General features: G+C 42.2%; 1 protein-coding gene across 10 annotated transcripts in view; it reads left to right on the forward strand.

Moving 5' to 3' along the window:
* The window catches only part of STARD13 (StAR related lipid transfer domain containing 13), a 300043-nt gene that overhangs the window by 171931 nt on the left and 111979 nt on the right, over positions 1–16133 (forward strand). Inside the window, exons 1-2 of one of the 10 annotated variants that reach the window (XM_046909823.1) lie at positions 1253–1447; positions 13629–13702. The exons of 8 other annotated variants lie outside the window; for them this stretch is intronic. In XM_046909823.1, the coding sequence (XP_046765779.1) occupies positions 13693–13702 (10 nt within the window). In that variant the 5' untranslated portion in view covers positions 1253–1447; positions 13629–13692. Of the gene's footprint in view, positions 1–1252; positions 1448–13628; positions 13703–16133 lie in introns of those variants that run through there. One more of the 10 variants, XM_417104.8, reaches the window with a different exon arrangement.

The raw sequence follows: 16133 nt of genomic DNA on the forward strand, positions 1-16133 counted from the left end.
GAGAACAAACCAACTGTCCTACACTGTTTCATTCCTATCTCCCCTTAGGGTGGGGTGATGGCAAGGAGAGAGGGTGGCACATGGGTTATTTCAGTGGCCATGCTGCTGAACCCAACTGCCCCAAGACATCCCAGCAGTGCCACCCCACAGCCCTGCCCTGCCTGGGGTGTGTGAGGGGACATCGCGATGTCTTGTGGTCCTCACAGCAGGGCAGAGGCAGTGTCATGAGATTAGGGGCGTGAAATGTATGCCCAGGGCTGTGCTATGGCTTCTCATCTGCCTGTGGTGCTCATTATGGGCACCATCCCCACCACAGGGCACACTGGCAGATCTGTGAGAGAGTAGCTGAGTCTGGGTGCTCACTGAGCCAAAACACTGGTAGTCTGAAATATAATGGCAAATTAATTGCTGGACATGGTAATAGGCCATTTTTGGTGTTACTCTGTGTGTTTTTTTACTCAGATTGACTACCTGCGTGTTGCAAGCTCTGTGGTAGATATGTAGGACTGAATGAAAACAGATGCCCCTCTGTTAAAAAACAAACAGAGTTACACCGAGGAGCCAGAATAACCGAGCTTCTCTCCCTCTCCTTCGCTTTTTTTCTCAGTAACACTGATACTGGGTATTTTGGGGTTTGTTTACCACCTCTGAGTGCCTACTGCTATGGGTTTCCGTTGTTTTGCTGTGCTTGTTTTTTTCAGTTGGAAAGGTTTCATTTGTTCCAGTGCTCCTTGTACTGTGTGGTTTAGGGGACTCAGAGAGCCCAGCCCTAAAGTGACTTTTCCTTGGCAAACACTGGTGTGATTTTTATAAAATGAGTAAGGGCATCATTGCAGGAGATGACTCGCCAGCTGTGCGGCGCGGAGGAGGAAAAGGTTTTCCACAGCCCTGCATAATAAGGCGTTTTGCAGGCTAAAATAGGTATTCCCAAATGCCTCAAGCCTTTTTAACTTTGTTTCCCGAAGCCACCCTGTGCGGCTCTGCCACGCTTTGCAGTACAGAAGCCCGCTGTAGCCAGCAGGACGGCGTGGGGCTGTAAGTGCAGGACAGCTAGTCAGCCCAGCACTTCCCTGGGCTGCTCTCGGAGCGATTGGCCCTCGCAGATCATGTGGGAGAAGAAGGAATCCTGAGTTGTAGCTTTTGGCACTCCTTTTTTTTTCTTATAAAGCGCTTGCTCTTTTCAGCTCCCAAGGGCTTGTTACCTCCCTCTTTTCATTACCCTCATTATAATCTGGAGTAGCCATAGGAAAGTGAAAGAGGGATTTTAAAGGAGCGGAGATGTTGAAGCAGGTGCCCAGGACGTCAGGCACGGGTTGCTACTACCTAAACTCAGTGTCACCCGAGGGCCAGGAGATGTACCTGTGGTTTGACCAGACAGCGAGACGCCCTCCCTACAGGACAAGCAGGATTCTTGCACGTCAGCAGCTCCTGACCAAGATCCAGCAAGGTGAGTGAGTGCCTGGCAGGAGCCCTCCCCAGGTTCCCGCTTTCGTAATAGAAGGTGTTTTCATGCCTCAGATTTTCCTGCCTCTTTTCCTCTCTCTGCTCCGAACTAATGTGGCTTGGGTCAGAGTTTGAGGTAGTCATTCATAAGTAGTTTTTCCTACACTCTGCACATATGCACATAGGCAGGCAGAGAGACAAATGCTAATGCTTGTTTAGCTATTTAACTATGCTATCTTTTAATCATAAACTATGAGGGAGTTTTAGGTGCTGAAGTTCATCTTTTTCTGACTGGCACAGCAGTCCCTGGCATTGGTACCTCAGCTCTGAGAGCTGCAAGTAAAACCCACCTGCTGTAATGCATGGACAGAATAGCTGATCAGTCAGGTAGAAACATAGCAGGGCAGATGGGAGAGAGGAGCAGGGGTAACCCCCTCTGGATACAAGCATGTCTAACTGTCAGAGGATTAGGAAACTTGTCACATGTCCTTAAAAATAATTGCTGACTTGGCTTGCTGTGATTGCTTATGCATTTATCTGGATGGTCATTGCAGAGTATTGATTTTTTCTGAGTGTCTACAGTGCTGAAGCTAAATGCAGATTGGCCTCAAGACAAATCCTTTGGCCTGAATGTGCAATTTAAATTATCTTCTGAATGTTTAAAACAAAGATAAAAAAACAAAAGCCAACTGAGCTAGTTTTTCCACATTAAAAAATCATTATCTAGTAGCACCATTTTCAAAGAATGCCATTTTCCAAGGTAGATGTGATCCAACATATGGAATAGAGTATGCCATGTATTTGCCATCAAAAATAGAAAATCCTGAAGATAATTGTTTCTCAGGTACTTTCTTGACAGTTCACAAAAGGTGGTTGACTCTGCTAACTAGGGACAGCCAGAGAGTTAATATCATTCACTGTCTATATCTGGGAAATATTAAAGGAATTGGTGCGAGCTTCTGAGCAGCAGCAGTCACATAGAGTGGCTATTTCTGAGCGTTGCTTTCAGGTAACATTGTGTGTAGCTGTGGCTGTCAAACCCTGACAGAAGTACAGGGATATAGCGATGAAACCTTTATTGTGTTTTTATAAAGAAAACAATACGTATTACTTCGGCCAGCTTTTAAATAAAGATGAAGAAGATAGTTTCTGTGGCAATTAGGAAAATGAAGTTGTTTGCAGCGCAATCTCAGGAACTGGTCCTGTTTGAAGGATCCTGGTCCTTACTGCCGCTCTAATTTCAGGAAGGATATTATGTCATTCTGTGTACACAGTGTACAGCTAGGACTGAATGGAAAGGAAGGGTAATTTATTTCTCCTCAAATTCATTTGGAATAGCTTTAGGCATGGTATTAGAGCCAACTTAATTTTCAAGAAGCAGCTACTGATGAAATAGTTCAATGTGCCTCCTCTGCCTGCTGTGCCCTACAGCTTTCCCTCCTGGGTCTTGCAGGACCATTTGGATGACCGGAGCTATTCCATAGCACACCTCTCAAAAGCCGGTGCTAGGTGGCAGACTGGAAAGGCTGGAGTTGAGATTGTACTTGAAGTATGATGTGCATGTTCTCTAAAAATTAAGTCATTTAAAGCAATCTTGGCTACGTGGTGCAGTGGCAGAGGTAGCTGGATCCTGTAGTTAGTACTGAAGATGAAGGCAGTAAGCACTGCCATGGCTCAAGATGCAGCATGGTGGGACAGAGAGGAATTCCTGAGTTGTAGCTTTTCTGCCTGCAGTTTGTTGTATGATTGCTCAGCATGTAGTGAATCTGCCACAGTTTTCCATAATGTCCTGTACAAAGCAGTAGGAAATTACATGTGAGGGCATCCTACTAACACTTAGTAAATATCTACTGGGCATGACTCTTTAGGGATGGGGCCAGGTTCTCTTTAGTGATGCCCAGCAACAGGGCCAAGGGCAATGGGCACAACTTGGAACACAGGAGATTTCACCTGAACGTGAGGAAAAAAATATTTACTTTGAGGGTGACAGCACTGGAACAGGCTGCCCAGAGACGTGGTGCAGTCTCCTTCTCTGGAGGTATTCAAAACCCACCAAACACTTCCCTGTGTAACCTACTGTAGGGAACCTGCTGTAGCAGCAGGGGCCGGACTCTGTGATCTCCAGAGATCCCTTCCAATCCCTACAGCTCTGAGATTCTGTGGTTTGTATCGTGCCTTGATGATGTAATCTATGTTGCAGTTCAGTGTGTACCCACACAAAAGAAATTTATGTATTTCAGATTCTTAAGAATGCGCTTCTTTTATTGATAATAAGCTGGAGACAGTCTGCTGTTGGTTGTGCCAGTTCATTAGCAGTAATGATATTGAATGTGCAGATAGGTGCTGATGTGTGTTTATGTGCCCACATGCAGGAATAGACAGGCCTGGTGGAAAATCATATGCAAGGTACACAGTGCTCCAAGTAATGAATAATAATTTTGGTAATAATAGCTGTGTTAGCAACACTAAAAAAAGCTAAGTCTAACTATTAGACCACAGCCCCAACCCTCCTGTCTACACAGGATAAAATCCAAGATCCAAGTCACCAATCCTAGCCAAAGCACTGACAGGCCCCTCACAAGGCCTCCCCAGGTCAGCCTGTCCCACTCTGGGCTTCCTCCTTTAGGCCTAAGCACGCTGGGTCTGTTCCTGGTGGGACTGGCACTATGTACCGTTCTTCAAGCCTTCACAAGTACTGACTAAAGTCAGTAAGACTTAAGTCTTACTTAGGAATCTCTAAGGAAGAGCTGCTGTGTGGGCAGAGCAGGACTGTGATGTGCTCTGAGCCTGTCCCTTCAGAGAACAGTGAGTTTTGTCAACAAATTGACAAGTGCAGCTAGTTAGTAGCATAGTGCCAAGAGCAGCTGAACAGGAATATGTTGAAAACTCAGTCAGGAGATGTAACATGAAAACCGAAATCAACTCTCGGTAGCCCCATTCAGTAAAACATGTAAATCAGTCTTCCATCTCCCTGCATTCATGTATCATTGCACACATTTTTTAAGGCCAGATGATGCCGTTAAGGGAATGTATTTGAGGGAATGTATTATCTGCTACCTTAATGCTTCTGCTAGCACCTCCCCAGTCTAATCACTGTTTGAAGTAGAGCATATGTTTAGAAAAACATCCAGTCTTCATTTTAATACTGTTGGAACAGTGAGCCTTGCATGCTTAATTGCTTTGCTGGAAAGAGACTTGCCACGTAGTTAAGTGCTAAAATGCCTTGGGGCTTGTTTGAATACCTGCTCTCTGCTTCTTGTGCAGCGATTTCTTGGTTGCTGGATTTCAAACCAGAGAAACTCACAATAGCAAACACTGAAGTTCTTACATCAGGGATAATTTTCCTTAGTGAAAGGAGTAGTTTATGAAGCAATGCACAGGCCAGTCAGAGCTTCCACTGGGGATATGAACCTACTTCACTACTGCAGAATGATACCAAGTGTTCTGTGCACTTGCAGCTTTTCTGTCATTAGTGGCATGTGCTATTCTATTCTAAATGTTGCTAAATTACTCTATCATATTGTGAAATACAGCTTTTGCTCCTTCTTTAAAACAAAACTTCTGCTGAAGAAGCTTTCCTTTGTGTTTTCCTTTGGTGTTTGTTAGAAATAAATGAAATGAATTGTTAGAGGAATGTTGTTATTTAATCATTTCCAAAAAGAAATCTGCCATAAGAGAAAGAAAGAAACTAGACTGCTATTTTAGTCAGATCACACTGTGAAGGTCCATAATATTTGGTTTGTGTTCACTCTGACTCCATGAGGCAGAATTATGTAGTGGTCTGTGAATGTGAGCAGTAATTATCTGTCTGATATTAAATGGGTATTTTTAAAATGTGATCTTTTGATGATCCCCTTTCCCCCCTGAGCCCGTTAGTTTCCATGCTGAAGGGGACACATGCCTCAGCGTAAAAGAACAGGGTGTAGCACGCTTGGTCTGAGGTATTTATTCAAACTGTGTGTGTAGTAGCTGTATGAGAATTCATTAATGATTACTCACGCTCGCTTTCAATATATAAAGTGGTGACTTTCGAGAATTTCTGTTACATGAGTCACAAAGTTGTTATTTCTTTTAGAGTATATGGCTAAATACAGACTAGAACAGAAAATATGAAGTAGTTGTAGGTGAAAAGCAAGAATTAAGGCCATAATCTGAAAATATTGTATTGAAAGCAAGGGCTGTGCAGCTGAAGTACAGCGTACGTCAAGGTGAAGGAGGCCACATTATGTCCCAGCACATCCAGGCATTGCTGTTAAAGAAAGTTCTCAGTTTATCTACAGGGGAATTTGTTAGACTGCACTTCTAGTAAAAAAATAACACGAAGGAAAAAAAAAAAAGATGAATACTGCTTCTTAGTGAGTAAATTCCTGCCCACAGTGAGTAATGCTCTGTTATTTGTCTCAGTTCGTGTCCACAGGCAAGAGCAGTTTAAGAGGATCTTTTGATGGAACAATCTCAAAGCATATTATAACTTTTCAAGGCAAACTCTCTGTTCATCACTCAGCAGATGTTTTATAACTTTGTATGTTTTAAGTTCAGTTTTGAACTTCTGTGAGTACAGTAACTGTATGTCACCTCTGCTTGTCTAGTTTGAGTAAGCATTAGCAGTACAAAGAAAGATGCTTTTGCCTATATTTTGCCTATATTCTTCCCTTTGGACTTCAATGTGTTTAACTATTCTCCTTTCTAAGCATGAGTAGTGTCCAGTTTGTGGAAGGTGTCACAGAGGGATATGAGTGAGATGTGTATTTTAGGTGACTTTAAATTTTATCTGTCAGTGTAAACACTATCAGCAATAGATGGCCATAATACATTCCTATAGAATGCTCATAATGAGAACTTGAAGTCACTACGACACTTGAAAATGTTGTAGGCTGTATTTAAAAAGTCCTGGATCACATTCTGGGTATGTGTACAGGTAGGGAGCACCTGTCCATCACATGAGATTAGAAGCAGGATATGACTGTGTAATTAAAGACTGTGGTTTTGTTCAAACATACAAAGAGGCCAAAATGTGGTTGTTCAGGCAACCTCAACCATAGCCTTCCGCACGTTCTGGATGCTGGCCACTTACCTCTACATCTGTTAACCTAACTGTCTGAACCCAAGAAACCAAAAGATGAAGCAACAAGATTCAACACAATTATAATGATTGGAACCCCCCGCTTGGGTTGTCTCTGACCTATGGCAGTGACCTCCTTCCTGCCTTTTGAACACCTGGGAGTGAACTGCTCCTCAGAGGTGCAGCAGGAACGAGTAAAAGGCAGGAAGGGACTTTTCTGGCCTGACCTACCAGGAAAAGCATCCTCCGCTGTGGAGCTGCATTGCAGACTTCAGGTTGGGCATGGCTCTCCCCAGTAAGACAAGTGTGTGAGGTGGGTGCACATTCACAGCCCAGGCAGTATTTGGGGCAGTAGACTTGACTTGTCTTTGGAATGGTCTTAACTGAGTCTGTAAACACTTTTCTTTTTATACTATCTCAAACTCCATTAAAAATGAAGGCCCTACACTGCACAAAACTTCTTCACTATCATCTTTCTTTCCTTAAACACACTCTTTCCTCAAGTCCTCACCCCAAACTGTAGATAAACTGGAGGTTTTCAATGAAATTGTGGGATTTCTTCATTTTTTTCTCTCTAAGCTCATACTCTGAATTGGCTGAACTATCTGCACTGAGTCTTCACACAAAACGTGTAAACATCCTGAGGGATATTTATAAATTTAAAGTACCCTGAGGTGTGTTTATAAAAATATATTTATAAATAGTAGAGAGAAAGACTGCAGTCCAGCTAATTGAGCTTCTACAAGATTATACTTCATAGGAAAAAGAACATTTGGAAAGGAAGGTTAGAGAAGCCTTCACTGGAGCCAGTAACTGATGGATAGGTTCAAAGCTGTTGAATTATACCAAAGTTAGAACAAATTGGAAGTTCATGCACTTGCTGAATAATCAGCTTAAAGCACCAATTACCAGCTAAAATCCTGAGGCCTGTGGGATACAAGAGATCAAACTGTGCTATAACGATTTCTTCTAGCCTCACCCAGCTAGAAGGCAACTCTGCAGAAAGGGACCTAGGTATCCTAAGTTGAACTGGGACCATCATTGTACCCTTGCCACAAAGAAGGATGATGGTATCCTGGGCTGCATTAGACAAAGTGTTGCTGACAGGTCAGTGGAGGTGATCCTTGACCTCTGCTGAGTACTGGTGAGGCCTCACATGGTCTGTGGGGTCCTGTTCTGGACTCCCTGGTACAAGAGGGACCTGGGCATACTGGAGAGAGTGTAGCAAAGGACTATGAAAATGATGGAGGGCCTGAAGCACCTCTCCTGTGAGGGAAGGCTGAGAGAGCTGGGGCTCTTCCACGTGGAGAAGAGGAGGCTTGGGGAGATCTCATCAGTGTCCATGAATACCTGGAGGGAGGGTGCAAAGAGGCCAGAGCCAGGTTCTGCTCAATGGTGACCACTACCAGGACCAGAGGCAGTGTACACATGAGGTTTCCTCTGAACACCAGGAACACTTCAGTGCTCTGGGTCCCTGCTGGAGCAGGGTTGGACAAGGTGGCCTCTGGAGGTCCCTTCCCACCTCAGCCATTCTGTGATTCTGTGTGGCACAAATAAACAGCCACAGAGTGGCCAGGCTAGTTGTGCTGACACAAGCAGTTTAAACAGAGAAGGAGACGTTGGGTCATCTGTTGAGTTGGGGGACTTTTGCTCTTGATTTCACTGAAAGCTGGATTTCTGCCGAGGTACAATCTAAGTGAAACATTTTTGTTTTGAAATTGCTCATGATGAAATGAGCAGCTGTATGTGCTGCTCTCTGTCTCCTGTACTGATCACTGAGGAGGTTTTTAATTTTCAATTTACCCCTGTTGTGTAATGGGAGCCAGTAATGTTAAAAGACATTTAATCCAATAGGTATAAGATGTACACTCAATAAATGAGTCATTGCTGTACTGATAACTATGTATATATATATGTATATATATATAAGTTTAAATTTAGAACTGATAAGTCACTGGGGTATATAAAATGCTATAGAATGCAAAAGTAAAATAGAAATTACTCACAGAAATAGATTAATCAAAAATAATCTGAACATAGAACTTTTGTTACTGGAAGGTTCTTATGCCTGTATTTATACATAAAGCCCCGAAAATAAAGTGGAATATTTGTGCCAAAGCAGTAAGTTAATTAAAAAATTCACCAATGTTAAGCTCCAGGAAGATATTATGTTTCTCTTTAGGTAATATTTACTAATGTGTTTTTTTTTTATTGGTTTGGTTTGGTTCAACTGCTAACGCTATGAAGTTATTGATAGCATCTTAGCCATAGTCATTGTTTTTATCTTACCTGTATCATACAGTATTCTCAGACTTCTAATTGCACTTAAACAATTATATGAGCTGTTTCGTATCAGACATACTATGTATTTAGATTAGAGCCTAAGAGACACTAATTGAAGGGGCTTAAAAGCCAGCTCCCTTGTAATTTGGTTATTAAACAGTTGTAGTTTTGTTTGTTCCACTTTGTAACAGCTGTTTTCAAGGGCAGAATACTGAATTCTATGGCCTGCATGATCCAGTATATGCTAGTTGTTATTCTTCTTGAATGTGGGCGAGTCAGTAAAACCTCATCTTCATGCACCAATTACTGGCTAAAATCCTGAGGCCTGTGGCATACAGGAGATCAAACTAAGCTGTGGTAATGGTTCCTCTCTTCTCATGCATACCTTTTTTGCTTAAAAACCTTTTGAGTTTCTCACCTAAGGTTCATTTCCGCACATCAGCTGATCTGACCAGAGCCAGGCTTCACACCATGGAATCCCACGGGGACGGCAGGGCTGGAGCACCTTGAGCAGGGCATTCAGAAACCATGGAGCACAGACAGCATGATTCAGAGCATTTGGGAGCTTAGCTGAAAAGCATGTGCATGACTCAGCCTGGAAACATGTTGTGGCTTTTCGCTTCTGATCTATTACTGAGGAGGTTAATTCTACTGGGAGAAGAAAATTGCTCCGTAACACTTCAGGTTACTGGGGAGTTAATAACATCCACCCGCAGACGAGCACAAGTTTCTGTCTTTGTGATAAGTTAGGTGAACTCAGAGAAATAACTTAGTTTAAAATATGGGCTGTGCAGTGTGTCTTAAGTAAATACCATCTGCCAGGCATGGAAGCTGCCTTGTTGGAGCATACCAGACACTTTGCTTTCCACTTGATGTCCTTTGCCAAAGAAGGACTCAGCTCTGCAGTGTACTCAGATGAATCTTTTTCTGTACTAAAGGAGCAAAGTAATAAATCCTAATAATGTCAACTGGTATTGTTTTAATGAGCTAGATATTGCAGGCCTTTGGCAATAATTGTGCTCTCTTCTAACAGGATTGTGGTGGAGAAAGGTCTGTTTGTTTGAGCAAAGATTACAGGATTTGGAAGCAAAATCTGTATGTTTGTTGTTGCCTCTCTCGTTCAGTCCTAACAGCCTAAAGGATATTCTGACTTTTTTTCTGACTTAATGAGTCGCTGGTGTTTCTCACGTTTGTGTATTTTATCAGTTGTGCCATGTTTGTTTATAAATCTCTGTCACTGGATTAGGAGGGGAGTATGGGAAAGAACAATACGTAAATGTGGGATCCTTAGGTTGAATTGTAGCTCTTATCCTCTTTATCCACTACCCCACCACCAGCATCCCCCCTTTCTCTCCCAAGTCTACCATCTTTCTATGAGATTTCCCAGCTTCCTTCTCAAAGTCACATCTGCAGGAAAATACTACACATTTTCTTTAAGGAAAGATGTTTTTCTAAAGGCTCCGGTACAACTTCTATTGTTGAATATGTCTGGAAGGTGGGATGACAGTACGGGTTTTCCTCATCTAACACTTCTATACAGGTAAACTACTGCAAGCCCCCAGCACTTGGTTTTGGTTTTGTTTTTCCCTCTAGATCTCCAACTGCTATTGTTGCATCCCCTACTATGTGCATCCTTTGGGCTGTACATAGGCTTCAGTGTGGATTATCCATGGCTCCCCATGGTGCTGGCAAGACTCCCTGACTCTGTTTTGTCCTTCTTCAGTTAGTGCAACACTGAGCAGGTTTATTGGAGGGCTAACTGGTCCCAGGTAGCATAGACATGAGCCAGGCAATGCTATTTAACAAATTAAAACAGAAATTGGGCTGTCTTTCATTTAGTGGTGTATGTTTGAGAAGGAACCAAAGATTGAGGAAGACGAGAGAAGTCTCTCTGTGATGACTCGGATCACACAAGTATAGCATTTGTGGAGCTTGTGTGAGAGGCACACAAGTCACTAAAGGGTGGAACTGTTAGTTATTTCTAGTCGCCAACTGGGATGGGAGTGGGAATCCAGGCAGGACAGGGCTCATACTGCCACGCAATGTGACTCTTTTTCATAATATATTTGTCAAACTCGAATGTTCTGTGGGATGAATCCGAGTTTTGTTTTGTTCCTTTAATTGTATCTGATGGCAGCAGCTGAATAGCTAATCATTTTGTAACCTCAAAGATAATGGCTTTCTCTTCCTGCAAACATTTATCTGAGGAGGATAATGTAAAATCCAAAAGTTAACTGCTTGGCGCAGATGATGAGACAGTGAGTCCTTGGCTTTTTACTTTCCCCTTATTAATTTTTACAGCTATATTTACATGTTTTTCCTAGGAATTTTTAAAACTGCCATTCTGTCAGTTTCACTTCATTAAGAGTGGCAGTCTGCCTAAGCCTTCCCCTAAGTTAGAAGGACTTTATTTTCCTTTAAATTTGGCAAGCGTTCATTGATGTATAACTGGTTTAAAAGTCCCTTCAAAATTAACAGGCTGAGATATTCCAACTGTGTAGTCCAAAACCTCTTTATAACTCAAGCTGCTGATTCTGTATTAAAATTGGATGTCCCTTGCCAAAACCAGAGCCACTGCATCAAAAGCTGCATTTCATAGTACTGCCTGAGCAATGTAACCTGGATCAAACAGTGCTGTTGGTGATGCACAGCCTGCAGTGCAGCCTTTCCTCATTCAGCATCTCACCTTGAAAATGAGAGCTGGATGTCGTGCTCAGCTCTCACTGCTTTTGAGACATTCGTTCAGCTATCTGAGGCCATTTCAGCTCAGAGCTTTGCCTTTATCCATGCAGGATGGGACCGTAGCGATGTGCAGGAGGCAGTGGGGTGCCTTCACGCACACCCAGCGCACACGAGTCACAGGGTTTCATCTGTTCGAGCCAAGAATGGTCTATTCATGGGCAGCGCCAGTTTTCTAAGGAAGAGATTTCCTGTGACATTTTAAATCCCTTTTATGTTGAAGTATTTTTAGTCATTGCTGCTGCCAGTCATGTCCAATGCTTTGTGCCTTTGAATTTCAGCTAAACTGCATAATAAGCGTTTCAGCTCACTGACACATAATGGCAGTGTTATTTGCTGAGAGTCTTATTATCTCAAATGGTCCCTTATGTTATGATCAATTCATTAGTTCTGTCCTCTGAAGTTTAAGAGGCAACAATTGCAGCTGTTAAAGAAAAAAAATTATTTCTTTTTTTTTTTTGCCAGTAATCCTTATTTTCTCCACTATCACGTCCTGAAAGTCCCTTTTAAGACTAACAAAGCAGATGATCATAGAAAGATAGAACAGTTTGGGTTGGAAAGGACCTTAACGACCATCCAGTTCCAACCCCCTGCTGTGGGCAGGGACACCTCCCACCAGCTCAGGCTGCCCAGGGCCCCATCCAACCTGGCCTTGAGCATCTGCAAGGATGGGGCACCCACAGCTTCTCTGGGCAGCCTGTGCCTCACCACCCTCTGAATAAAGAATTTCTTCCTTGCATTTAACTTAAATCTACTCTCTTTTAGTTTCAAATCATTACCCTTTGTCCTTTCACTGCAGGCCCTGGTAAAAAAGTCCCTCTCTAGCTTTCCTGTAGGCCCCCTTTAGGTACTGGAAGACTGCTGAGGTCTCCCTGGAGCCTTTCTCTTTTGCAGGCTGAACAAACGCAGCTCTCTCAGCCTATCTCATAGGTATCATATTATCAGCCATCAGAGCGGCCTAGGATGGATCAATTGTCTTCCTGTTAGCCAAGCTGCACACCAGGACCTCTTGCCACCATTAGCCCATGGGCTAACATGCAGTTTGGTTGGACTGTGATGAAGAAGTTGAGCAACTAGTTCATATCTGTTTACCTATCTTATCTTTGTACATATATTTGCGTAATTATTTATATAAATTTATAGACCTATTCATAGGCCTGAAAATGAGATTTCTGAGGGCAATAGGCATTTTAAGTCCAAGGATTTAAACAGTTCACCATCGCTGGGAGGTAGATCAACCAAGAACGTTCTTCCCTACCCCAAGCACAGAGTGTACTGCTGAGTACCAGGCACAGTAATACAACAGCATCCAGTCAGCTGTGAAAGATATGAAATAAACACAATTCTGTACTCATTTTCTTGACTTACATAGCAATTAATACTTGAATAAGTATAAAATTCATTACACTGGTACATGAAGAAGCCTATTCTGTAATAGATTGAGTAAAGCCAGAGATAATTCAGGAGTAGAGCTGAGACCTTTCCCTGGCCAGCCTGACAGGTGCTGCATTTTGCCCCATACAACTGGAATTTCACCCTTCTGCTTTGTTTTATTCTTACAGTTCTCGTCTTCGCTTTCTGGTGCTGGTGGGCGTGCCTTTAGAAAACTTCGTTCATTAACTCTCTGATAACCTCCTATTAAGGCTGCTGGCCAGGATTGTGCACAGTTTTTACTTGTCTGGGCTGGCTCTAGAAACAGCAGCCAGCTAAGTGTGAGATGTGGAAGAAAGAGGGTATAATACCTTATCATAGTCCTGATAATAATTGGAAAGTGTTTTCTGTTTCCTTGACAATAAGGGTATTTTGGACTAATCATGCCCTGAGATCAGAAGCTTTGCTACAGACCAATTATTTTTTCATAACTAAGCACACAAAGGTTGTTCAAGAAACCTCTCACTTGCTTTAACCAAACAGTTCTGTGTTAATCAGAAATGATAGACGTTTTAAATTGCATTATTCTGGGAGGTCATGGTTTGAACCAGTCCTGTAGAACACTGTGGTTAAGATAAATACTGCATTGCTCTTGGACTCTAGTTGGGCATAGGACCTAAATTTTGCATGCTGCCAGCAAGTGAGAAGATGATCTTCATTCTCTCTGCAGTTACAGAAGAACTGGAGGATGACTGTGGTCTGAAATCCTGGAAACATCCCATCTTAAGGCTTTAATGAGGACCGGTAAAAAAAACTACTGGCATTTTAATTGTAGCTCCTCAGAGCCATTTATTTCCCATACTGACAGTACTCCATTTTATCTGCTGACTGATTCTGAGAATGGAATGTTTAAAAAAAAAAACCAAAAAAAAACCCTGGTTCCAATAAAGAGTGTCTGTAGCTTTAAGAATACAAAGTGAATACAGATAATACCAAATTTTAGGGGTAAGGATATGAACAGTTGCATGTCTATGTTTTATTGTTCAGCAAAATGATTGTTATTACCGTGCTTTTCTCCTCCTGAGCATTCGAAGCTGATTGTTAATAGCTTTTTGACCCAAACGACTGACATACAGGTCATTGGGTAGAAAATGCATGAAAAAATGAAACTGTAGAATAATTGTTTTTACATAAACATTTGGTAGAGATGGTCACAGTGCTTTTAAAGTGAATCAGAAATACTCCCCGCATTTTTAAGAGTACTCCTTGTTGACTGTGTAGCAGCTGGAAAACTATAGCAAGTTTTAATTACCTTCAGAAAACAAAAGGCTCTTGCCAGCACATGCTGGTTATTATCAGCAGCTGCTGTATGCTGACATACTCTTTCAGCTCACATGAGCCTCAGCTGTCTTAAACAATCATTGTAAAACGTAAAATAGATTTATAGCAATGATCATTTCTTGTTAGATAGTTAACAACTGATGTCATTCACACTGAATTTAGGTTCACGTCATTGTTTAAGCTGTAATAAAACCACACAAAATCATAATCAGTGTTTCACGTAAGAGGGGCAAATGCCACGCAACAGGAATTGAAAGTATTGAACTGTGGAGCCTTTATTATTTTTAACAACTCAAAGCCCCCGTTGTCAGGATTTTAGCCTTTGTATAAGCTTAAAATATGTCTTTCTGACTGCGAGTAATAATTGCTGCAACTTCACCACAATAAAAAAGGTTACGGATTAATGTGCTGATGTAAACAGCATTATTGTCATTTCTATGTGATCCATCTATTAGCCAAAGCGGAGATCTTTATGGCAGTAACTGCTTTCAGATCGGATGTTGTCGTTTTGTTTATCGTGCAATTTTGGAGAGTTTGTTTTTTCTTACAGCATTAACCTTCTCTTCAGAATGTGGCACGCCACACACAATATTTATGCTTCAGCCTTCTGCAGAAGTACACATAGAGAAGGTAGATTATTTGCTACTGTATCTGCATCCTCTCCAGAAGAGGATTTGCAGAGAACGTGGTTCTTTGTGGCTGCTTGCTTTCAGTGATCTCTTCTACTTTTCCTGTGATGCAAAGCAAGTACAAAATGTGTCAGGCAATCTGTAAAATGTTTTGTTTAGTTGTTGGCATCAAGGCAGTGTGAGGCCCCTTCCTGCTGACATAAATGATTGAGATGTGATAGTTTCTATTCTGAAGCTTAAACTGGAACAAAGTGTTATATTCAGCAGACTGGACAGCTGACATTTTAAAGAGTTCTTAAACATGGATTAAAAACATGCATCAACCTCCACATAGTTTTATTTTACTGAAAAGGTCATTGTCATTTGGACTTGGGTTTTCACTCTGTCTGGTTTTTAATCGAATGGCAGTCAGCTAGAATAGAGTTCAGATTCTAGTTTTAAGTAGGGACAGGTGACATTGGCCTCTAGAATGATGTAGATGTGGTTACATACTGTCCTCACCCCCTGCTTTGTAATGGATGTTTATCTCGTAAAACTACAGTTCACATCCCTATTTATACAGCTCAGGAAGGCAAAGAAAAAACCTTTTGGTGGAACAAAAAAGCTGTAGTTTACAGACAGATAACCTGTGGGTGGGCATCCCAAAGTGCAAGAAACACACCTGGTTGTAGTCTGATGCTCAGAAACCAGTACTGCTGACTTGAAAAGAGGTTGTAGTGAGGTGGGGGTCGGCCTCTTCTCCCAGGTAACAGTGATAGGACAAGAAGGAATGGCCTGAAGTTGCACCAGGGGAGGTTCAGGTTGGATATTAGGAAGAATTTCTTCTCAAAAAGAGTGGTGAGGGAAAAAGGCTGCCCACGGAGGTGGTGGAGTCACCATCCATGGAGATGTTTAAGAAACCTGGAGATGTGGCACTGAGGGGCATGGCTTAGTGGGCAGTATTGGTGGTAGGTAGACAGGAGGAATAGGTGATCTAAGAGGTCTTTTCCAACTTTAATGATTCTCTGATAACAGTCTGCTTCAGTGAAGGTTATGAAGTCCTCCAAAACTTCAAAGAACAAGAGCTTTGGGCGCACTGAGACCAAAGACTTCACAGAATCACGGAACAATTTAGGTTGGAAAAGACCTAAGAATCCAGCTCCTGCTCACAGCAGTACAACTGGGTCAAGTTGCTAAGGGCCACACTGAGTTCATTTCTAATTATGTCCAATGTTCAATGTTCCACCACTTCCTCAAGTTCTCTAGTGGTCTTGAACCAACTGCAT

This window comes from Gallus gallus, chromosome 1 (genome assembly GCF_016699485.2).
Source record: "Gallus gallus isolate bGalGal1 chromosome 1, bGalGal1.mat.broiler.GRCg7b, whole genome shotgun sequence".
In the NCBI taxonomy this organism is placed as follows: domain Eukaryota; kingdom Metazoa; phylum Chordata; class Aves; order Galliformes; family Phasianidae; genus Gallus; species Gallus gallus.